Source organism: Emys orbicularis, chromosome 4 (genome assembly GCF_028017835.1).
Source record: "Emys orbicularis isolate rEmyOrb1 chromosome 4, rEmyOrb1.hap1, whole genome shotgun sequence".
In the NCBI taxonomy this organism is placed as follows: domain Eukaryota; kingdom Metazoa; phylum Chordata; order Testudines; family Emydidae; genus Emys; species Emys orbicularis.
This window is the reverse complement of record NC_088686.1, coordinates 66,607,150-66,632,492: the sequence shown is the minus strand read 5'-3', so window position 1 is coordinate 66,632,492 and position 25,343 is coordinate 66,607,150. Positions and strand designations below refer to the sequence as shown.

Genomic DNA, 25,343 nt, shown 5'->3' with positions numbered 1-25,343 from the left:
CATTTACTGCACTGGACCCTAATACTTAAATATTGGTTATTAAGGAATTTGGAGAATTGGAAGGATTGGTTCTCTTAGTGGATTGAGAAGTTTGGGGTTACCACGGTGCCCCATTTGCAAATCCACCAGTGAAGGAGCTTTTTCTCCTGGTATGGGATCCATGGAAGTAGTTACATTTAAAATGTTAAAAGCTACTATTTGCTGGTCACGTAGCAGAGGTTCAGAATTTGTGTACTTTGTTAGACTAGTATTCTATTTCAAAGATGCTGCTTTAGTATTTCTATTACCATTAGAATTGTTGTCTGTTCACATGTGCCATGTCTGACATTAAACTTGCAGATTTTGAAATCTTAAATATAATTTAAAAAACTAAAATATTAAAATCCTCACAATAAACAAAGTATCAGAGGGGTAGCTGTGTTAGTCTGGATCTGTAAAAAGCAACAGAGAGTCCTGTGGCACCTTATAGACTCACAGACGTATTGGAGCATATTCACCCACGAAAGCTTATGCTCCAATACGTCTGTTAGTCTATAAGGTGCCACAGGACTCTTTGTCACTTTTTACAATAAACAAAAAATATCCTATTAAAGCAATAGGTCTTCAGCAACTAACTACAATACCTCTGATGGCAAAAGCCTTGATTTTCCAATGCGGGTCAGTCTGCATCATCTTAAAGAGGCACGTTAGCACCTGAGGTGGAAGGATACAGCTGTTAGTAGATATTATCATCATGCTTTATTATTTATATAGCATCATATAAATGTGTGATACTTTACAGGATGTGACCCACACCCGATAATGAACAAATCACTGTCCTAAAGAGCTAACAGCCTAAAGGCACAAGTGAAAACAATACCAGACCCAACAGACACACAGTCATACAGGGTAGAGATGGTGATTTGGGGAGAAGAGCCAGAAGACCCCTCCAACTGGGTTTTATTGCAGGGGCATACCAGGTTTGTGTTCATGAGCAGTGTGGCCTCATGAGTGTTAATTTCTAGAGGAAGTCACTTATTCTAGCAAAAGCCCCCATGGCCCTCCAGATAGGGCACTGTTTCCTGCAGAATCCAGTACCTGCCTGGATAGTGCTAGAATTACCAGTCTGGTTTCTTTTCCCTGTTTTAATTTGCAACTGAAGGCCACCACCTGCATTTGATTTTACAGTGGGACACACACATACTGTACCAAGAGCCTCACTTCCAGGGTTCTGCTCTGGGTTCTAACCAGGGACTGCAGAATTGAATGCAAACCTGAAAAAATTATGATTCTAAAAGTTAATCAAACTTTTCCAAGCCTTATAGAAGTTCCCGTTTGATTAGCGTTCTGGGTGAAGGTTTGTGTAAGTGGGGTGAGAGGAGGCAGTTCTTTTTGGCACAAAGAGGTTATTCAGGGCTGGCTCCAGGGATTTTGCCGCCCCAAGCGGCGCAAAAAAAAAAAAAAAAAAAAAAGCAGCCGTGATCGCGATCTGCGGCGGCAATTCGGCGGGAGGTCCTTTGCTCTGAGCGGGAATGAGGGACCGTCCGCCGAATTGCCGCCGAATAGCTGGATGTGCCGCCCCTCTCCGGAGTGGCCGCCCCAAGCACCTGTTTGGCAAGCTGGTGCCTGGAGCCGGCCCTGGGTTTATTGTCCACTAGATCCATTTTATGTACCTGTGGGCAGATTCCCAGCATGCATGTTTCTGCCCAACATTTTAGAGATACATGGTTTTCTTATTGTATATGGGAAGAAATACTCACAACCCACAATAATTTAACTCTTTAGTGCCATCAGTCCCTGTCATTTTGTAAGATAGAAACTATCAAAAGTGAGTGATGCACATAAGCACATTCCATCTTGAACAAGGGACACAAAAATTAGAATGAGCATTAATAAAGGGGGAAAAATCTTGTTTTTCCTTTGTGTTCAGGATCTTTATCGGGCTTTTATTATTTATTTATTTTTTAATTACTACTTACCATTTCATCTTTGATCCTGAGTGCGCCAGCTGTAAGGCAAGCTTCTCTTCGGACTGCAACAAAGTCATTGGAGAAGCACTGAAGGAAGCCCGGGAGCAACTTCGCTGTCATAAGCCGTAGCCAGCCAATCAACGAGAGAGCTTCCACCTTCATCCGGCAATCACCTCTGTTCAGCTTCACCCTGAGAGCACAAAGGAATTTTGAATAAACAACTGCTGGGCCTGGTCTGCATGGTCCAGACAGATGCACACAAAAATGGGAGGATTATCCTGACTGGGCATTATTATTCATTACATCCCTATTAGAAGGTTCCTCTCCTGTTCACCGCCCATTTTAAAAAAAAAAAGACTCAGCCCTTTAGTCCCACTGTAATGAGTCCCAGCACTCCAGGGGTCACTCCGTGTAACAGACCTATATTTAACACGTCACATAGGATCAGGCCTGTTATAGCACTGGTTATGCCCAATGTGAACATTCAGAGACTCCTTACTGCTGGCAAGCGTCTCCTCTGAGTATAGAAGGGCTGCCTGTGAATACTTACCAATATATTCACATATAAGCTAACCCACATATAAACTGGACAGAGCCCATCATTTTGTAAGACAGAATCTAACAAAAGTGAGTGATTCATGTAAGTGGGCTCCACAAAACTTGCCCCAAACTCCTCTCTCTTTTCAGCTGCTGACCCATGACTTGTCTGGCTTTCAATGTTGCCTTGGGTCCCACAGTTTTATTCCCTAATTCTGCCATCACCTCGCTCTCTCATGCTTACCGATTGGGGTGGTAAATGGATCAATATAATTGATCTACAGTACTGGGCCCTATTATAGGCTGAGCCCATGTTAGTGGGCTGAAATTTTAATGTAAATATCTTATGCACAAATATATACAGTAACTGCTTTCCCATGAGAGTTTCTAGGTCAAGTCAAGAACAGACGTACACATGCAAAGGGATGCGCTTGCAATTATTATGGCTGTAATTGTAAATAAAGAAGCCCCTAAATACAGTATGTATTTGAAAGCCTGGTTACAGTCATAGATTACGATTACAGAATATACCATAATTCCAAATTATATAGTACTGTAGCAGCCCTGTGGGTAGTCCATTGACAATCTAGTGTCTAACTAGGTTCCACCATTTAGCAAAGGAAATACTAGTGCAATTGTTGCTAGGTAGTGCTACACTGATGGAAAAAGTGACCAAGAAATTTGGGTGATAATAGTTCAGATCTCCACTTCCCCATAGCAAATCTGCCAAGATGGTTAACTCTCACCTGAGCTGGTCGTGGACTTCTTTCCCAAGCTTCATCTGCCCCAGTGCCAGGGCAGCTGCCTGGCGCACCTCCAAGTTCCAGTCGTTCCACATCAGCTGTGCAAGCTTGTTCTTCAGGTCCTATACATAAGATCATCACAAGGGCTGAGGTTGACTCACTTCAGCATTAATCAACCATTGGCTTTGATTCCAAAGACACTACTTTAGAATGGGATTTTCAAAAGGGCTTGGCACAGACCTAATTCTGCTGCCATTGAAGTGAATGGCGGAACTCATATTGGGCAAAATTAGGCCAACACTGAGTGCTTTACAAATCCCACCCTTAATGCACTGCCTTCCAACAGTATGTGGTGAAGTCTGAGTCCATCCAGGCTCACTCTAGCCAAGAACCCAAGGGCCACACTTGGAACTCAGTCTTGCAGGGTGGTGAATGTCCAGTTCCTACTGACATCAGTGGGCACTCATCACCTTGCAGGATCAGGTCTCAAGTTTGCATTAAAATGATTGTATCAAAAATAAAACCCCAATATGTTGGGAAACATTAGGAAAGTAATAGATAATAAGATAGAAAATATCATATTGCCTTTATATAAATCCACGGTACACCCACATCTTGAATACTGTGTGCAGATCTGGTCGCCCCATCTCAAAAAAGATATTGGAATTGGAAAAGGGCAACAAAAATGATTAGGGGTATGGCACAGCTTCCATATGAGAAGAGATTAATAAGACTGAGACTTTTCAGCTTGGTAAAGAGACGACTAAGGAGGGATATGATTGAGGTCTATAAAACCATGACTGGTGTGGAGAAAGTAAATAAGGAAGTGTTATTTACTCCTCATAACACAAGAACTAGGGGGTCACCAAATGAAATGAATAGGCAGCAGGTTTAAAACAAACACAAAGGAAATATTTCTTTACACAATGCACAGTCAACCTGTGGAACTCTTTGCCAGAGGATGTTGTGAAGGCCAAGACTAACAGGGTTCAAAAAAGAATAAGATAAGTTTATGGAGGATACAGTCCATCAATGGCAATTAGCCAGGATGGACAGGGATACAAAACCATGCTCTGAAGAGTCCCTAGCCTCTGTTTTCCAGAAGCTGGGAAGGGTGACAGGGGATGGATTACTTGATAATTATCTGTTCTATTCATCCCCTCTGAATCACCTGGCATTGGCCACTGTCGGAAGACAGGATACTGAGCTACATGGACCATTGTTCTGATGCAGTATGGCCATTCGTATATTTGCTAGCACTTGACTGATGACTAGAAACTTCTGGTTAAGTTCCACCACCCCGCCCCTCAAAAAAACCCAAACAACCCTCTGCAGTTGATTGCCTTGTTCTCAGTTATACAGGCAGAATGGGGCTGTGGCCACATTTTATTTGTTTACCAATTTTGAAACCTGTGCCTATCACATAAGTCCCTAGGCATTGAGTAAAAGACATAATAGCATGTTAACTAAGCTCCTGAAAATAGACTGTGCACACCTTTAACATTCGCTATAGCTGGTCAGAAATTTTCCAGCAGAACATTGTTTAAATCTATAAGTAAATAGACTATTATTGAAAAAGCCATTATAACTTTCTTTAGCAACACAAGTCACTGTGTACCAAACACTGAAGAATTAATCACCATTCTTGTTAAAATGAACATGCTTTTATAAAGTTAAATCTGAGTTCTTCTAGTCAATGGATTGCATATAAAATAAAAAGGGTTAGATGTACACATAGCTGTACCGGCTCAGAATGGAATAATTATTTATTTGTATTACCCTAGTGCCTAGGAGCCTTAGTCATGGACTAGGACCCCATTGTGCTAGGTGCTGTACAGACACAGATCTCTATTCCTTCGTGCTAATGCAATCATTCAGTGCAGAACTCCAAAGCCTTTCTTATGCTATTAGTCCCCAAGCTGGAGGAAAAAACATCAATATTTGTTGTGAAGTTGTGTTGAGGAAAGTCATAACAAGAAATGATGCCTATTTCATAACAAACAAGGAAAACAATTGCTGGGTTGTTGTTTTTTTTACTTCAGTGCTTCTGTTGAAGTTTTTTTTTGTTTTTGTTTTAAAATGCCAACAACAGTTTCTGAGTGGAAAACAGCATCCATATCTTGGCACCAAAGTAGGTGTTTTCCCTCCATATTTGATAACAGTAGCATATTGGGTATTGTTGGTTTGGCATCAGACATGCTGGCTTGTTGCCTGAATACACTAGCGAGGTGATCCTTTAACAAGAGATCACATCACCACCATTTTGCTTAGATTAAAACACAATTAGTTGATATTTTCTACTCTGCTATGTAAAACCTTCCTTTTAGAGGAACATAAATAGAGAGCTGCTTCCTTTAGCAGCAGCTGTCACGAAGAGCAGTGTCCTGACTGAACTGTGTAACCTGCAGCTGAGAAGAAAGTACTAGAAGCATGGGCAGTAAGAAGGCCCAGTCCTGCTCCTACTGAAGTCAGTGAGAGTCTTGCCACTGACTTTAAAAGGGAGCAGGATCAAGGCCATACAAATCTGTGAGTAGTCAGTACAGAAGAGTCACAAATGTGTATCTTTAACTTGCCCAGAAGGTGTCACTACAGGACAACTCCTCGTTTGTGGAAGGTCAAAAAAAGGATCAATTTCTTCTATATCTAAAATACACTCTGGTCACAGCAAGCCAGTTCCATTAGGACCCAATCATGCAAGATATTGTGCACCTCTTGAGAGCAGCTGAGCACCCTCCACTTGATTGACTTCAGTAGGAGTGGAGGGTGCTCAGCCCCTTCCAGAATCAGCCCCTTCAAACCACCAGGAAGAATTAAACTTTCCTTTTTCTTCCAAATATCTTTGGACAAAGGAATTATTTTAATCTAATTTTATTTGATGTTCATATTTGTATATCACCCGTTCTAAATCGTCTATGGAATCAACTGTACCCAACAATGATGTGTTTTTAGTGAAACACAATGAGGAAGATGGGCCCGGGGAAAATATTGATAAGGAAAAAATATTAAGTTGGTTGGGTTCAGCTATTTCCATTAACATGCCTTTCTCGGGCTTTCTAGGACAATATGGAGCTCCCCTCTTCCAGGTTAGTGAGGACTAACTGGAGCTTCATAGACACTGTCCTTTGTGTGTGTGGTGTTGGCAGGAGTTGCAAAAGAAAGGTATCAATGCGTATTTGGATAATCAGGAAGGGGCTTAATCAGGATAGGTCATCCACTGGACCCTCCTGATTAGAGGCAAATCCAGCCCTTCCTCCATGAGTGTGGAGGGCTCCCAGGCTGCATGAGAGGGTCAGAATCTACTGCACAGAATGTCTGTAGAGTTATTCTGCAGACTGGGGAAGGGGATCCCTCTCCCCAACCCCACATCTCACAGCAGCCACCTGTGTGTGAGAAGCCCCAGAAACAGGAATGGCCCAAATCTGGAGATAGTCCACGTGCACGAGGAGGCAGATTTAAGCACTAATGTTAACTCTTAGAGTTTGGAATTTTTTGTCTTGCAAGTCCTTGATTTCTTGACCCTAATACTAGTTTTTGCATATTATTTAAGATATAGATCCTCAGAGACAGAAGCTGATCTGATTGGTTGAAATACATAACAAGTTAGTTCTCTAGGCTTAGTTCTAAAGGCAGAGCTGAGCCCTTACCTTGCTGCTCTGAGGGTATGTCTACACTATGAAATTAAGTCGCTATTATAGAAGTTGATTTTTAGAAATTGATTTTATATAGTCGATTGCATATGTCCACACTAAGCGCATTAAGTCGACGGAGTGCATCCTCACTACTGTGGCTAGCATCGACTTACGGAGCGGTGCACTGTGGGTAGCTATCCCATAGTTTCCACAGTCTCCGCTGCCCATTGGAATTCTGGGTTAAGCTCCCAATGCCTGATGGGGCAAAAACATTGTTGCGGGTGGTTTTGGGTATATGTCGTCAGTTGCCCCTCCCTCTGTGAAAGCAATGGCAGACAATCGTTTCGCACCTTTTTTCTGTGTAGACACCATACCACGGCAAGCGTGCAGCCCGCTCAGCTCAGCTCAGTTCACCGACACCGCCGCTGTTATGTCCTGGGTGCTGCTGGCAGCAGACGGTGCAGTAGGACTGCTAACCGTCGTCATAAACCGCTTCTGCTGCAACTCTGCTCTGCTGCTATTGTCTCAATAGCAAATTTCTCCATGTTGTCTGTCATGTGCTCCCAGGTACGTGCAGTAGCGTAGCTAGCGGGGTGCAGGGGAAGCAGCTGCTTCCCCTCAGCACATGTTCCATAAGCGGCGCCTTTCCAAAAGCGGCTGGAGGAGCGAGGGGGGGGGGCGCAGGCTGGCGGCCAGCAGCGCGGCTGGCAGCCATGGGGGGGCAGCGGGCACGGCCGGAGGAGCGGGGGGGCGCAGCATGCGGCCCGCAGCATGGCCGGCAGCCGCGGCCGGAGGAGCGAGGGGGGGCGCAGACTGGGGGCCCGCAGCGCGGCCGGCAGCCATGGGGGGGCGGCGGGCGCGGCCGGAGGAGTGGGGGGGGGGGGCGCAGCATGGCGGCCGGCAGCCGCGGCCGGAGGAGCGAGGGGGGAGGCCACGGGGGTGGCACGGCAGGGCCGGAGGAGCCATGGGGGAGGGAGGAGCGGTGCAGCCGGAGGAGGAGCCAAGGGGGGCGTGGCCAGAGGAGGAGCCAAGGGGGGGCGCCTTTTTTATGTTTGCTCCCCCTCCTCTTAGACGCTGGCTACGCCACTGGGTATGTGTGTTCTTCCTTGGGAAATGTGCGCCATGCTAACCGTCGTCCTCCACCGCTTCCGCTGCAACTCTGCTCTCCTGCTCTTGCCTCGATAGCAAATTTCTCCATGTTGTCTGTTATGGGCTCCCGGGTACGTGTGTTCTTCCTTGGGAAATGTGCACAGTGCTAACCGTCGTCCTCCACCGCTTCCGCTGAAACTCTGCTCTCCTGCAGACGCCATACCATGGCAAGCATGGAGCCCACTCAGCTCACCGCTGCTGCTGTGAGCATTGTAAACACCTCGCGCATTATCCTGCAGTATGTGCAGAACCTGCAAAAGCAGGCGAGGAGGCAACGACAGCACGATCACAATAGTGATGAGGACATGGACACAGACTTCTCTCAAAGCATGGGCCCTGGCAATTTGGACATTATGGTGATAATGGGGCAGGTTCATGCCGTGGAACGCTGATTCTGGGCCTGGGAAACAAGCACAGACTGGTGAGACAAGCACAGACTGGTGAGACAGGTCTGGGATGATTCCCAGTGGCTGCAAAACTTTCGCAAGCGTAAGGGCACTTTCATGGAACTTTGTGACTTGCTTTCCCCTGCCCTGAAGAGCAAGAATACCAAGATGAGAGCAGCCCTCACAGTTGAGAAACGAGTGGCGATAGCCCTCTGGAAGCTTGCAACGCCAGACAGCTACCGGTCAGTCGGGAATCAATTTGGAGTGGGTAAATCTACTGTGGAGGCTGCTGTGATCCAAGTAGCCAACGCAATCACTGAGCTGCTGCTATCAAGGGTAGTGACTCTGGGAAATGTGCAGGTCATAGTGGATGGCTTTGCTACAATGGGGTTCCCTAACTCTGGTGGGGCGATAGACGGAACGCATATCCCTATCTTGGCACCGGATCACCTTGGCAGCCAGTACGTAAACCGCAAGGGGTACTTTTCAATGGTGCTGCAAGCACTGGTGGATCACAAGGGACTTTTCACTAACATCAACGTGGGATGGCCAGGAAAGGTGCATGATGCTCGCATCTTCAGGAACTCTGGTCTGTTTGAACAGCTGCAGGAAGGAACTTACTTCCCAGACCAGAAAATTACCACTGGGGATGTTGAAATGCCTATAGTTATCCTTGGGGACCCAGCCTACCCCTTAATGCCATGGCTCATGAAGCCATACACAGGCACCCTGGACAGTAGTAAGGAGCAGTTCAACTATAGGCTGAGCAAGTGCAGAATGGTGGTAGAATGTGCATTTGGACGTTTAAAAGCTCGCTGGCGCAGTTTACTGACTCGGTTAGTCCTTAGCGAAACCAATATTCCCATCGTTATTACTGCTTGCTGTGTGCTCCACAATATCTGTGAGAGCAAGGGGGGAGACATTTATGGTGGGGTGGGAGGTTGAGGCAAACCGTCTGGCGGCCGATTACGCGCAGCCAGACACCAGGGCGATTAGAAGAGCACAGCTGGGCACGCTGCGCATCAGAGAAGCTTTGAAAACCAGTTTCATGACTGGCCAGGCTACGGTGTGACAGTTCTCTTTGTTTCTCCTTGATGAAAACCCACCCCCTTGGTTGACTCTACTTCCCTGTAAGCCAACCGACCTCCCCCCTTCGATCACCGGTTTCAGAGGCAATAAAGTCATTACTGTTTTCAAATCATGCATTCTTTATTAATTCATCACACAAATAGGGGGAAAACTCGCAAGGTAGCCTGGGAGGGGTAGGTGAGGAGGGAAGCACCGGGTGGGGTGGTGGATGAGGGAAGGAGGAAAGGACAAGGCCACACTACAGTTCAAAACTTATTGAATGCCAGCCTTCTGTTGCTTGGGCAATCCTCTGGGGTGGAGTGGCTGGGTGCCCGTAGCCTCCCCTCCGCATTCTTGGGCGTCTGGGTGAGGAGGATATGGAACTTGGGGAGGAGGGCAGGCGGTTATACAGGGGCTGTAGCGGTGGTCTGTGCTCCTGCTGCCTTTCCTGCAGCTCCACCAGACGCCTGAGCATGTCAGTTTGCTCCCCCATTAGCCTCAGCATTGCATCCTGCCTCCTCTCAGCGTGCTCCTCCCTCCTCTTATCACATTCATTTAACGCTTTCCTGGACTCTGCCATTGTTTGCCTCCACGCATTCTGCTGAGCTCTTTCAATGCAGGAGGCCTGCATGAGCTCTGAGAACACGTCGTCGAGAGTGCGGGTTTTTTGCCTTCTAATCTGCACTAGCCTCTGGGACGGAGATGATACGGGGAGCGTAGAAACATTTGCAGCTGCAGGAGGAAAAAAAGGGAGAGTAGTATTCAAAAAGATACATTTTAGAGAACAAAGGGAAGACTATTTCACACTGAATCAAGCGATTCACTTTATATAGCACATGTGCTTTTGGTACAAGGTCACATTTTGCCTCTTATATTGAGTGCCTGCCGGTTTGGTGTGAGACATCACATACGCTCGGCTGGGCAACAGAATTCGGCTTGCAGGCAGCCATGGTAAGGCAAAGGGTTTTGGCTTCTTCAACCTTCATAACATGTGGGAACGGTTTCAAACAGCAGCGCCCTCCTTTCCCATACCAAGCAAAGCCCGTTGGGTTGGCCATTTAAAAGGAGGGGCTGCGGTTTTAGGGTGAATGTGCAGCACAATCCAAGCCCCTCCCCCCCGACCCAATTCTCTGGGATGATCGCTTCACCCTCCCCGCCCACCGCATGGCTAGTATCAGGGAAGATCCCTGTCAGCCAAAAACGAACAGCTCAACATGAACGGGCCTCCCCCCACCGCGTGGCTAACAGCAGGGATGTTGTTTGAATGCCACCAAAGCCCGGGCCCATTCGCTGTAATGTTTTGTTCTGCAAAGATTCCAGACTATTTGCTACTGGCTTGGCATGGTAAATTACACCTCTACCCCGATATAACGCTGTCCTCGGGAGCCAAAAAATCTTACTGCGTTATAGGTGAAACTGCGTTATATCGAACTTGCTTTGATCCGCCGGAGGGCGCAGCCCCGCCCCCCCCGGAGCGCTGCTTTACCGCGTTATATCCGAATTCGTGTTATATTGGGTCGCGTTATATCGGGGTAGAGGTGTAATCATTAAACACGCTTGTTTTTAAACCCTGTATTATATTTACAAAGGTACACTCACCAGAGGTGCCTTCTCTGGCTTCATGATCCGGAAGCCCGGGTTGGAAGGGTATTAGCTCCAGGGTGATGAACAGTTCCTGGCTGCCGAGGAGAAGGGATTCTCCGCTTGCCTGCTGTGCGCTATCCTCAACCTCCTCTTCCTCCTCCTCATCTTCCTCATCCACAAAATCCTCATCCCTATTGCGTGAGACTCCAGTGGTGAGGTAGTGGTAGGGGCCACCCCTAGAATTGCATGCAGCTCAACATAGTACTGGCATGTATGGGGCTCTGACCCGGAGCGACCGTTTGCATCCTTTGTTTTTTGGTAGGCTTGCCTCAGCTCCTTAACTTTCACGCAGCACTGCTGTGTGTCCCTGTTGTAGCCTCTGTCCATCATGCTCTTGGAGAATTTGGCAAATATATTGGCATTTCATCTTTTGGAATGGAGTTCTGCCTCCACAGATTCTTCTCCCCATACAGCGATCAGATCCAATACCTCCCGTTCAGTCCATGCTGGAGCTCTTTTGCGATTCTGGGACTCCATGGTCACCTGTGCTGATGAGCTCTGCATGGTCACCTGTGTTGATCAGCTCGCCACGCTGGCCAAACAGGAAATGAAATTCAAAAGTTCCCGGGGCTTTTTCTGTCTACATGGCCAATGCATCTGAGTTGAGAGTGCTGTCCAGAGCGATCATAATGGAGCACTCTGGGATAGCTCCCGGAGGCCAATACCGTCGAATTGCATCCACACTACCCCAAATTCGATCCAGCGAGGTCGATTTTAGAGCTAAACCCCTCGCCGGGGACGAGTACAGAAATCGATTTTAAGAGCCCTTTAAGTTGACAAAACAGGCTTGGTCGTGTGGACGAGTGCAGGGTTAAATCAACCTAACGCTGCTAAATTTGACCTAAACTCGTAGTGTAGACCAGGGCTGAGTTCTTGATCTCCACAGCACAAGATGTGCAACACCAGTGTCTGGGGCCTCTTTGGAGACAGGCATTTGCTACAGAAATTGACAGTGTTACACAGATATAGGAGGCAGCCTCTCCAGCTTTTGAAGGGACAATTTGGGAAAGGCTTAGCCAGGTTGCTAGCAGGAGGCACATTTTGTTGGTGGGGAGGAGAGGAACTACTTTGAACAGCTGTAATATGCTAACAGACTTTGAAAGTCACTTATGTCTAGGAAGCTTGAGGCAAGACTTACCTGGCTTACATACCCACGGATACGAGAGAGCGCTCTGCAAGCCAAAATCCGATCTTTCCACTGACAGCTGTTCAGTTTGGCTGCCAGGAGGGAGTAAACCAGGCTCTGGAAGAGGGGTAAGTTGTTTACAAACAGTGCAGGGTAAAACAAGCACAGTATGAACTGGCATAGCATCTAGATCACAAAGGAGGAGCTAGTGGAGAAGGCTCAGGCTCACCCAGAAAGATCAAGGGCTGCCCACAGTATTTGATAGAAATGTTGCCTTATGCTACTTTGCCTAAGACTATTGACTGACTCTTGGTTGGCTAAAGAGGGAAGGGTTTTATGATACACTGTATAGAAAAATCACCTTATAAACCCCCCCAATAAAACCATCATGACAAATGAGAAGAGGATTTTGGCTTCTTTAGAAAGACCAAAGTGAGAGTGATGAAAGACGGTTAGAACTCTGCTAGAATCTCTTTTATCGTAAAGGAAGCATCATGGCCATGGCTCACAGACAGTTGGGGGAAGGAAATGATGAACCTTTGTATCTTTTAGGGCCTGGGAAATGAAAGCAGCAGAAACTCTTGCTGTGGGGAGTGACAGATGGATAAATAGCAAAATTGGTTTTTCAATTTAATTTACTTTTATTTTATTTTTTTACTATATTTTCCTATCCAATAATAAATTACATTAAATGCAGAACCAAGAGACAAGTTGCACCTGCTCTCAAATGACTGAGGCTATGTTCTACACTGCACACTTCTTGCAGCGGTGTGTAAGGTATGTGTAACTGCATGCCGCAGTGAAAAGCAGGCTGCATCCAAACTGCGGTATGTAGCTACACGTGTCAGTGAAAGGCTCCAGCAGCAGGCAGGTAGCAAGGAAAGGCTCAGCACTGAGGAGCTGCCAGAGCCTCTCCCCACTGCCTCCCCTTGGCCAGAGCCTTTCCCTGCTGCCAAAGTCTTTCACTGTGGCAGGGAAAGGCTCTGACAGCTCCCTGGGTGGAGAAAGACTCCAGAAGTGGGGAGGCAGCAGGACACTACACTGCTAAAAATAGCAATGTAGACAGGGGAGGCACTGCTTGGGCAAGTAGAGAGCCCTGTAGGGTACATACCCGGGAACTTACAGGGTTCAGGCATGTCTTTACTTGCCTAAACAGTGCCTCACCATCTACACTGCTATTTATACCCACGCTTGGGGAGGGCATGCAGTGTATGTATTCTACACACCGCTGAAAGGAGCATGCAGTGTAGACATACCCTGAGAAGACCTGAGATAGAGCTTTGAATAAAGTAAGAAATAAACCATAGCAGAACAGACTCTGCCCAAACATTTCTTGTAGAGTGTGAAAGTCACCCCTGTGCAGAGGTTCAGGATAAGGAGTTAAGTTGTGCTGGACTTCTGCATGGGGTGAATTTCACCCAGGGAGACAGAGCCAGAAGGCAAGGCTGATCCCAGCCACACAGATCCTTCCTCTCTTTCTGTGGTGCTTCTCTCCTCCCCAGCAATGGTACCTACCGAGCGTTCGCTGAGCTGAGTTAATAGAAGACACGCTTGCTCCTCTGTGGTGCCATCGTTCTTATCAAACATCTGGGAAAGGATCTTTTTTACTACAGGGAAAGTGGCAATGCCCTCCAATGCTAGGCACTGTGCTGCTGCCCAGCTGTCTTCAGAATTACCTACCAACAAGGGGAAAGAGAGAGGAAGTTACTGTACAGCAGAATATATGATGTCGATGCTCTTCCCATAGCACTTTCTTTAGTACATCTCAAAGCACTGAGAGTTCAAACCCCCTGCTCCCTCCAGCACTAATGTTCCATACTGCGTTGTACAATACCCCAAGTTTGGGCAAAGCCCCCAGGCTCTCACCACCCAGGTCCTGCAGAGTTGGCAAGCAAGTCATGAGGGTGGAAATATCTTATGCCACTCAACAGTGACCCCATGAGGCTGACTAAGCAACTCTGATGTGCTCCCAAGGGAGATATGCCCCATGAGGTACAATAAAATGAGGCCTCTTATTGGGTGGCAGGAAGTGTTACTGGGGTTACAAGAAGTTGTGGTGTGGGGGAATTGTATGGGATTCTTTGTGACCCTGTTTCTGATGTAAAAACTCACAGTAGGAGGGAGGGAAGAAGGGAATTATGCCACACAGTGTAAGTCTAGCCTTCTAGCAGTGATGTCATGATTCCTAAGGTTAACCAGGACCAACCTTGAATGAATCCTTGTTGCTAAATTCTGTTGCAAATGATAAATCCAGTAGTAGATCTACATGTTAGGCCCATACAATAAGTTTTCCATCAATGTCAGGGGATAAGCAGCATTAATGTTTAGCGGGGAAGATGCCTAACTGCTCTGCTCAGCACCAGGAAGGAGTGTTTAATGACTGCACACACACAATTTCACCAATCAAAGCCTAGTCCTGGCATTTTAAGACCCTTAGGTTACATGATTCAGCTTCTCCTTAGTGTTTCCATGTGCCTGTGTTTTGGATGCTACTGCTATTGTTTCAGTTACCAAGTTACAATGGCTTCTTTACATTTATTCTGAATGGAAGGCGGCAGCAATGCCTGACCCATAACAAGGTTTAGCCCAATCCATAGCAGCTCTTTGCATTTACCTAGTATCTTTAATCATAAGATCTCCCAATGCTTTACAAACAGTAATGAACTACAGTCTACAATACCCCTCTGAGGTTGCTAAGTATCAGTCCCATTTTATTTAAGAGTAAACAGAGGCACATAACTTAATCATCCAGTACAAGGGCCCAGAACAAGTTACTGGCAGAGTCAGCAATAGAAATGGGAAATCCTGGCTACCAATTCCCTAGTGTAGTCATTAAACACTCCTTCCTGGTGCTGAGCAGAGCACACCAGAGAGAGACTCAAGATGAACTGAAGCAAGACAGACTGGGAGAGACAGAGACCTCATGGACAAGCACAATGTATGACCCTGGGAGGAGCGGGGACGGGGCACACTTGGGGGAGGGGGCAGAACTGGGTGGGAAAAGGGGCCTGGGGCAGGGTGGGGCCAGGAAGAGGTGGGATGGGGTGGGGGCAGGGCCTGAGGCGAAGTGGGGGGTTGAGCACCCCGGGGCCCAGAGGAAGCTGACGCCTGTGGTTCCTCGTGTGTTTGGAGAAGCAGGACTTTGTACATTACTAGTAAATAACAACAAGATTAAAAAAAACCACCACCAGAATCCATCATCAATTTCTACTCCCAACTGGAACACCCTCAAGGCTCCAAACTGTGACTCATGCTTGGGTCAACAGAATTATTAATAAAACATTAGTCCAGAAAATGGCACCAAGCGAGTGCCACTGCTTCAACTAAGCCTCTTAGAAATGATAGAGCATTAACCACAATGTTACCTTTGAAATGTGACATGCACCCAGACTCCTGAGATAACTAATTTAAAAGGAGCATGCATCTGAAGAAGTGAGGTTTTTACCCACGAAAGCTTATGCCCAAATAAATCTGTTAGTCTTTAAGGTGCCAACAGACTCCTTGTTGTTTTAATTTAAAAGGAGTTTCCCCTTTTCCTAGAGCAAAAACTAATAAAAAACAGACACCTGTTTCTCTTCATAGGAAAGTCACCCAAAATATCTGCAGTTAGTTGCTGGGGCCACAAACTTCTTTCCAAAGTATCTCTGCAGGGTGTCAGCTGGACACAGTATTCTTCATTTTCTGCCTAAAATGTAATGTAGTATTGCTGTGCACAGCGGAACAGCTGCGAAGCCCCAGCCCAGGAGGAACTGAATGTCTTTCAAGGATCAACCAGATCACTTCCCTTCTGTCTTGAATCAGAATGACATGAAATGGGTGCATGGAAGCACTGGTGGTTTAGCACATTACACTATCTTACAGAGGTTATCAATTCCAGTACCAGGCTCCTGGGGGCTGGCAGGGCATGTAATGTTCAGAGGCAGTGCACTCCAAACTGGGACAGTCCCCCTTCCCTCGCTTTCCGGTAACCCACTCTGCTAATAAACTGAATGGCTCTGGCTGGTTCTAGAGGGAGCGGCATCTAGCCTTCTCAGGCTGAAGTGTGTAGCTGCAAAGCAGGGATTTTTCAGTTGATGAAGGTGTAGGAGAAAAGTAAACAACAGAGGGAAGCAGCAGTAAAGCCACTTACCATGTACCAGAGCTTCCTTCATGATCATTTGTGCCTCATCGTTCCACATCCCTATGGTGTAGTGGCACACGGCAGCTGCCATTCTCACATGGGCATTCTCATCCCTCAGAGTCTTTCTAAGCAAAGGCTGTAGTTCCACAGGCACATCCTGAATAACTGGGGCCTTTCCAATGCCATGTAGTCCTACAACTCAGAAAATAATGAGCTCTGAATAAGACAGCAGCTTCTCTCTCTCTCTCCCTCTATTACCCATACAGAAACAGCAACATATTTTCTATGCATTTGCCATATGGAATGTTTGACTAAATGTTCGATTTACAAATATACTGCAGTACCAATACTCTGCCTTTCTCAAACACCCCTCCCCCCCGAGGATCTCAAAGCATTTCACATCAAAAATGAATTAAGCTTCACAACCCACGGAACGGTAGCAAAGTATGTTCATCCCCATTTTACAGATGGACACACAGACAAAGAGAGGGCATGTAACTTGCCCAAGGACACATCAAGAAGTCTGTGGCAAACCTGGGGATGCAATCTTATCTCCTCACTCCCACCCATGTGCATTAACCACGAGACCATGCGCCTCTCATATTTCTATATATGCAGGATATCACATCTGGAGCCGAGGGGACGTGTTCAGAATTTGCATATATTTGAAAATAAGATTAATCAAACCCTTTGAATTTAGGGTACTTAAAACATGTCATTTATGAAATGACTTTAAAAGACTAGGCCCAAATGGAGCATTCTTATTGGCTGCCAGTGATGTCATATAACACAGCTTCCAATAATATTCAGTAACTTCAGGGGTCAGGCCATTCCCCTTGTTTTCATTCATAAACTATATTTCATAACAACAATCTGATTCCTCACATTAACAGTGTAAGTCAACAATGTCAAATTAGGCTTCTCTCACCTGACTCCTGACTGTCACTGTCTAGTCTGGGTCGCTCCAACACTGCAGTGGCACAGGTTATTAGAGCTGTGACCCGAATGACATCATGTATATCTGTAAGGGCCCTCATTAAGCCTTCAATAGTTGCATTCTGCCACCGGGGAGCTGAGCAATAGAAAGGAAGGAGACAGAAGAAAATGTGTTCCGCTAACAAAGAACTGGAATCTTTAACAGATCTACCCAACTGTGAAAATGTCTCCCAAGGGAATTGGTGGAAACTTCACCTCTGGATTCATTTTGAACTGGACAAAGCATTGGAGACTATACAGGAGAGAACAATCCTACACTGAGGGGACTGGATTACATGACCTCTTGGAATTAAAGATATTATTTATTGTTAAAGACCTATGAATAGGAAAGAGTTTAAAAAAGGTGATTAGAGACTGCCAGTTCCTCTTGCATGACCCACCAAGCAGACTAATGGCTACCTTTAGCCACTATAGACTAGAAAGACTGGAATTTCAATAAGCACATCTACTCACTCAGCTTCCAGGCGTTCTTCCACTGCTCCAGCATAGTTCTGAGGATATGTACATGCTGAGGCAGGACTTCTTTAGGTTCCATGTGCTCATTTCTCCCTCTCCTGGCCTTTGCAGGAGATGACTCCTGGCCCTTTTGTGCAAAGTCATCAGCAAGGGTAGGCAGAGCAATCCAACGGAAGGCTCCCCTCACAGGCCTCCGAGCTGCTCAGACAACATTATTAGAAACAGATTAGCACCAGCCCACTTTATCCCTTGCCCAAAACAATCAGCTAAGAAAGACCACAAACCTCAGTGCTTTTGAAATAAATTGTACGATCCACTTCTTGTACCTAGCCTTCTCTCACTAGCCTCACTGACATTAAATATTTTAAAAACAAAAAAATCCCTTACAGAATAGGGGGGAGGGGGAGAAAGAGAGAGATCTTGTGTTTACTTCAGTAAATCGGTAGGGTGATGAGACAAAAATCTAAGTGGATGGAGAGATATAAAGGCAGGACACTGGATACTTTAACACAGGGAATTTAAGGGTGGATGAAGACTTGGAAGCTGCCCCCTTTGAGTAGAATTAAGACTTATATCTCAAACAGTGTATTTTCCAAAAACGTAGATAAGGCATTTTTCTAAAAAAAAAAAAAAAAAGGTGAATTTAGGGTTTGTTCAATAGCTCGGAAGACTGAAGCCTCCATACACTCATAGAACAGGTACAGCACAGGTTGAAGCAGTGCAAGGGATACTCATGTGATTAGAGAGGTGTTTCCTCTGTCCCCATGAAAGCTTGTCCATATTTGGCCAAGTTACAAGCCCCTGAAAATTGCCAGTTGTATACGTTTAGTAGAACTTGTTCAAGACTTGTCCTTAATTTTATGAACATTCCAATTGCACTACATGTGCTTCCAGGTTTCAATGAGCCTCCTGCATCATTCTGGAGGGGTCTCAAAACACTATCTTCCTCCAAATAAGACAGAAAAAAAACCCTGACCCTCCTTCTTCTCCTCTTACCACTTGTCCCCCTTGAAATATTCTTTGGCATAGCAGAGGATACACTGAACTGTCCAGAAAACCATAAGTTCTAGATCCACCTCTTCTACTGACTGACGTTAATAATTTTTCAAACTTGAGTTTTTATTGAGTATGGCCTCATACCTCTACTGTAAGAGAGAAGTCTGTATCAGTCCCTTTTCATTTTACAGAGGGAATGTGAAAGATTGCAAAAGGTCACAGAGCAGGGAAGGAACGGAACCCAGGTCGCTAATATACAGATCCAAGTCACATCCACTTAGTTGCACTGCCTCTCTGAAAGAATCTGCCAAATCTATGTACTTGGATATGTGGCTGTAACAGGGAGCTACTCCTGCATATATAACCCATTCTTTCCTGTGCTTAAATATCCTCCTCAAGTAGCTATTTCATGGAGGATAACAGTCTACTGCTGCTTCCAGCTAAGGAGTTATTCCTTTAGCTTCAATTGTAGAGAACTGTGCTGTGAATCTAAAGGTCCTAGGGTCCAAAGTCTGCTGATGACTCTTGTGGGGGGGTCTTTACAGTTGCACATAATATAATTTATTGTGGGTTCCTCCTCCATGCTTTTTATTATTACATTAAAAGAACATTATTAAGGTTGCAAACTTAAGCACTCAAAAGTTAGGAAGTGTCTATGTAACCTTAATACTGCCCCTTTGTGGGTATGCATACAATTTTCAATTACACGATAATATATTATTACAGGACTTGATACAGGGACAGGGGTCTTGCTGTAAAAGAGTGGATGAGTAAAAAACTCTTGCTGAAAGGAACCCTCCACTTCAACAGACTCTGGCTACAGAAAGCCAAATTCTCTGCTCAAAAGACTGTCACCTCAGGAATCTATATTTGACCTGTGGAGGTTCCTCAAAAAATCAAATGGAGTTGAGAAGTCTAACCTACAGCAGGAGTACTCATCCTTTTTCATCCCTTGATCCCACATTCAGCTCCTCTCAACTAATACTGCTCAATGTACCCTAGAATCCTTCGCACTAGCTCGTCTGGCACTTCAAAGACTATACCACAAAATCACCACATTGCTTTACATGGTACTGCTTAGGAGGACTCAGTTGCAAGTAACCATGCAAGTCTACTTCAATGGAAAGCCAGAGACAAGAAACGGGAGTGATTTCCCCTAAACTATCTCCTTTGAGAGTCATGGTCTACTTGTTAAGAAGTAGTTCTCTATTTAGTGTCCCCCAGGCTGGCACAGGTCTCTTACCTGCCCCTTTCTGTGGCTTGAAACTCCAGTGCTCTGGAGGTCTCGGGAAGTGCTGCTGGAGGTGTTTGTGGTACTCATCGTGATTCTCCAGGATGAAATGATCCTTTCCCCTCTCAGCTACCTGATGGACAATCTTGACTGTCCCTAAATGTACACAGGTACAAATAACTAAATTGGAGAGCTTCACTGTCTATATACACTGTCAGGCTTTGTAGATCAGAAACACATATAAAGAGAGGGATAAATCCATTATTTCTCCCAGTACCTCTGAGAATGCTCTGGAACAGCTATTGTTGCTGCTGGGAGGGCCCTCACAATGTAGCCTAGGGAGAATTGTAGGAATCAGTTACAATGTAGCTGTGGCTTTGGAGCTGTTGGGTCCATTTCAGCAATTAATTTCACAACTATGACCAGCATATCAACTTTGCAACAAAGCCAGCCCAGAGGTCAATTGACCGGGGGTCACTCCTGAAGCTAGATCTCTCTCCAGCAACACACAACTAGTAGGCTAGCTACCCACTATTTTGTCTCCTTTTAATATGGATGAAGGTCTTTTCCCACTGAATTCTCTTATCCTGTGGATGAAGGGGCAGATCACAACTTCACAGGGTCTACACAGATAAGAGCACAGGGCTCATATGTTAGCAATACCAGCATGAACATGGCAAAATTATTTAATGGAAGACTCACCATCAACACCAAAAAACAAGTTAAAAATAGTTTCAGGGACTGCCCCAGTGCCCCGCCCTCGCCAATTTCTTTGGCTTTACAATCACATTTTTCTTGTTTCTGTAAAATGCTTTTCTCCCCACTGTTGCTGTATGAAAGACCCACACAAGCTGCGGGGAAAACTGACTAAACATCCATAGGAAACAGTGGATCGGACTATTCACAAAATGCTGCCAAATACACATCATGAACAAACTGAAGAGAGAAAACATTTTCTTTAATCTCTTTTTGTTATAGTGATCTTCGATTTTGGACAGAAGTCTGGTTAAATTGATGGTGCCCCTTTAACAACTTCTTATCTCAAGCTCTAGGCACTTGTTCGATTATTTAAAATACACACAAGGAACAACAAACATCCAAACAAACAACTTGTCCATTCAAATCTGCCTCAATTGCCAAATGATAGAATATCAAGGAATGTAAGATTATCCCGATTCTTAATACTTTCTGTTCTCCACCTTCTCCCATCCCCAAAAGCCCAGGAAAATAGACAGACCTTTCAGTGTATCTAAAAAAGTCATCTGTAGGACCAATGAAGCGAGTGAGTTCCAGAGTCAAGGATCCCTCATGGTGCAGAGAGCTCTCTGCGTGCAGCAGCAAACAAGCAGGCTGCCGCATTCTACACTAACAAGTTTTTCAGATGGGCTCAAGCTGTGGCCCACATAGAGTGCACTTCATTATGAGGCACTAGTCCTTTGGGATTAAAAGTGTTAATATAGTTAAATCAAGAAACTCCTACAGCTTTTACAACAGTTGCCCATATTTTTTAGTTCATAACACTTGATTCAAAGTCACTAATCCTGTGGTTCCAGGTTGCTTCCTGTGTACTCGGGCCTGGCCAGATCATCTATCCACCACATAAAATCATGCATAGGAATTGGTAGGAGGTTTGGTTCACATTACCAAAGTAGAGCTCCTGCTCAAAGGCGTTCTTAGTGGAGTAGGAGTATTTCCCAACACGGGAGTTCAGCCGTTCCCGGTTCTTCAAAGATGATGCTGGTCTAAGACACTTCTTTCCTATTATATGAGCTATACTGTTAGTACCAACTGGGTCATCTGTCCAAAGCACCCTCGGGCAGTAAGCAGGTACCCTGAAAGAAAAGAAACATGCTGTTAGCCTAGCATTGGCTTATAGCAGGAGCAATTAGGGGGAAAGGGGACAGTATGGGCAAGAATGCCCTTTTGCTGTATTTATCAAAAATTGCATTTAATATCCATTGTATGCTGTTCTAAAAATATTCAAATAGCTCTGAACTTGGCATTCCAGGAATGCTTACATTACCTTGGTCATTACCTATCTCATTTTGATATGCTGCTTCATTACACAAACACTTTTTTTTTTGCTACAGCTCACTCCCCTCTGCTTCATTCAGCACAGTTTGGCTGGTGTGCAACAATCTGATATTTTTTGCTCACTGTTTAATGCGCATTCCACAACCTCATTCCCTGCACTCACTTCCTTGCCTTCTCACAAAGAAAAAAAAAGTCCCTGATGTCTTGGGAGGAGAGATGGGGATACATTTATCTTCTGTGTGCACTTCACAATTTTGGGAGATGCTCAGATAGGTGATAGGCATCATATCAAATACACAAATGTAAGCCCTTGCTAGCCACTCTGGGGGAAACGAAGAGGTCTCTTTAAGACGGATTTTAAATTAAATCCTTACCAGGATACCTATGCATGTCGGGGCGGAAAATGACCACCATAAACTGCTGGTCAGGATGGCTTCTTGTGAGTGTGCACTGTCACTACACCAGATGAAAGGCCATCCTGTCTCAAAGACTAAGAGTATTGCTTTAAACATTTCTGTTCCCTGGAGCAACTTCAAGCTCATCTGCGTCACTCCATTGGCCATCTGCCATCACAGCACTTTACCATCATCTGGGTGGGTAGAATCAGTGAACCCATTTCCCTCTGCAGAGTACCTCTGCATGGAACTGCCAGCCAGGCTGAAAGCACCTCTTGGAGGAGGCTAGCTCAGCATCTGTAACAGACCTGGTCCTCAGTAAGCCACCCAAACCTGCTAGAACTATATGTCTCAGAGCAATAACCAGGTTATATGATTCACCTGGGACCCCATTCCTTGACTGAGGATCTATCCAGTAGCACTTATAATGGCATCAGAAGAAGCCATGTTTTAACCCTCCATCTCCCAACACAAGGAAAAATACTATGCTGGCAGTCACTATTAAATGAGAAGTCTTGCATCTCAGTTATTGCAACATGCTCTTCTCTGGCCTGGACAAATGAAAACTTCCCCTGCTCATATCCATTCAGAATGTTGCTGCAAAGATCATTTTCCTAGCCTGTCACTTTGACCATGTCATCCCTCTCTTTGCATCCCTACACTGGCTCCCCCTTCTCTATTGAATCAAACATAAGCTACTTGTCTTCACTTTCAAAGCCCTTCACAGTCAATCCCACCCTTTCTATCATCTCTTATTCGCTATTGAGCTGTTGAGGCTTGATTCCGATTGGCCTGTGAAGCCAGCCTCCACTGCCCACTGATTAAATTTTCAAACACCTTCATGCTTTTTCCCGTGCTGCCCCTCACATCTGGGAGAAGCTCCCCATAAACATCTGCAAAACTCTCTCATTGCCATTTGTCAAGACCCTCCTCAAAACTTTCCTTTGCCACGATACATACAAAAAAAACTTACCCGCAGTTAGGCTGTTGGTGTGCTGAGAGCACTGCCTATCATGCTGGCCAATATTGTCTTATTGTTTCCTCACAGTCTCCCCCTCCACACACACACACCTCTGTCTATATCTGTTGTCTCTTGTCTTATATTTAGATTATAAGCTCTTTGGGACAGGGCTCGTCTTTATGTTCTGTGTTTGTGCAGTGCCTAGCACAACGGGGTCCTGGTGCATGACTGGGGCTCCTAGGAGCTATGGCAATATAAATAATAAGATAAGGAGATGGGAGAAAGGGAAGGGTAATGTTAGCCTGACAACGAAAGATGTGGGTATTAGCTCACCTTGAAAAGACTAAGTAGAGCTAGCTGGGAATTTTCCAATGGAACATTTTTCTGTCAAAAAAATGCGAATTTATTGAAATCAAAACATTTTGTGGGAATGTGTCAATTTTTATGAAACTTTCACAGAAACCTGTTTGTTTCCTCCCAGCTAGCCTGCCTCCCTGGTTCCTGGGCAGGCTAACTGGATGACAGCGGGGCAGCCTGGGCTTCTAGGGTTCCTGGCTCTGCGGCAGCCTGCCTGGTGGCTGCCAGACAGACAGAAATCCCAGGGTTTTCAGGACTTCCTGGCTCCTGGACAGCCCACCAGGCAGGCAACTGAGGAGCTGGGAAGCCCTGGGAGCCTTGGCTACCAAGCTACCAGGCGCCTCAGCAGCTTACTTGGTAGGTTGCCACAAAGCCACAGCTCCCAGGGAGCCTGGGGAACATATTGTGTTTCAGAAACACGAATACATTCCTGTTTCAGTGTTTCTGAAACAAAACAAAATGCACTCCCAGTTCCTCAAAGAAGTTCTTGGTTTGGGATTTTCAAAGCATTTTCCAAAACTTTGACATTTTTCTACAGAACTGGGAATGTGTTTGCCACTCAGTTCTAAGCCAAAAGAGGGAATTGCATGTACTGCACTATTACACCTATTGAATGAGTCCTTCTCACCTGTAATAAACTGGAAGCAGTGTCTCTGGTTTCTTCTCCACATGGCTCTGGGGACTGACTTCCACGGCATCTTCTTCTGCTTGAATTGAATCCAATAATCTCAACTCGCTTTCAGAAGAGAGTTCATCCCTGATTCTGTTCCAGTCAAACTTTTGTTTCTTGAAGCCATGGACATTCTGAATCCAACCACCCCAGGCAGTCTGCTGATTCACAATCCACTGAGCTGTGGACCTATTCAGCTTCTCCAATAGCATTTGCTCCCATCCCCGGGCCTCGCTCTTTGATTCTTGGATGTTATCCATGGGTACTCTCTTTGCCTGTCTTCTGGTCATGGAGGATGATAACATTTCATAGGATTCTGTCAGGAATGTCTGTGAGGCAGGAGATTCACAAGGAAGAGAAGGAGTAATAGGCGGCAGAGATGACTCTCTGAGTGAGCTGTCCAGTTTGGTGCTCTGCAGTCTCTTTTCCATGGGGACTTTAATCCTGGTGTCCTTAGGTGGGGAAAAATCCAATTTCATATGGCAAGGTGGTTGCTTCAGAGGGCAAAGCTTGAATGGTTGTTGCCCTACTTTCTTAGCCGTGGGTTCTTTCCTTTTTGGCTTTTGGATGATGTCAGAAGTACTGTAGAGATCCTTGAAATCACACTCTTTATAGTGCAGGCTTTGCAGTCCTCTGTGCTTCACAACTTCCTTGGAGAACCTCAGGTCTGTGGCTATCTTCAAGGAGTACTTTTTCTGGTAGAGCCTATAGTGCTGCTTGGAAAGGCAAAAGTCTTGCAAGGGCGTGGAGGCCTTTGTAGTCTGAGAGCTCGCAGTAGAGCCGCTGCGCAACACCAAGCGCCCAGCTTGGTCATCACTGTCCTCAGAGACTGTGACCCTCAGTTCAGCATTAAGAGGGAATGGATTACTGCTCTTGTAAAAGGCTGATATTTTCAT

At 45.6% G+C, this 25,343-nt stretch overlaps 1 protein-coding gene across 1 annotated transcript in view; it reads right to left on the bottom strand.

Annotated features, from left to right (window-relative positions):
• HEATR4 (HEAT repeat containing 4) overlaps positions 1 to 25,343 on the bottom strand; it is a 43,087-nt gene extending 17,744 nt beyond the window's left edge. Inside the window, exons 1-11 of the mRNA XM_065404282.1 lie at positions 24,406 to 25,343; positions 21,675 to 21,862; positions 20,043 to 20,186; positions 17,801 to 18,001; positions 17,280 to 17,423; positions 16,361 to 16,543; positions 13,747 to 13,907; positions 12,244 to 12,348; positions 3,233 to 3,351; positions 1,959 to 2,139; positions 624 to 693 (exon numbers count right to left, since the gene is read on the bottom strand). Of these exons, the coding sequence (XP_065260354.1) occupies positions 624 to 693; positions 1,959 to 2,139; positions 3,233 to 3,351; positions 12,244 to 12,348; positions 13,747 to 13,907; positions 16,361 to 16,543; positions 17,280 to 17,423; positions 17,801 to 18,001; positions 20,043 to 20,186; positions 21,675 to 21,862; positions 24,406 to 25,343 (2,434 nt within the window). The remainder of the gene's footprint in view (positions 1 to 623; positions 694 to 1,958; positions 2,140 to 3,232; positions 3,352 to 12,243; positions 12,349 to 13,746; positions 13,908 to 16,360; positions 16,544 to 17,279; positions 17,424 to 17,800; positions 18,002 to 20,042; positions 20,187 to 21,674; positions 21,863 to 24,405) is intronic.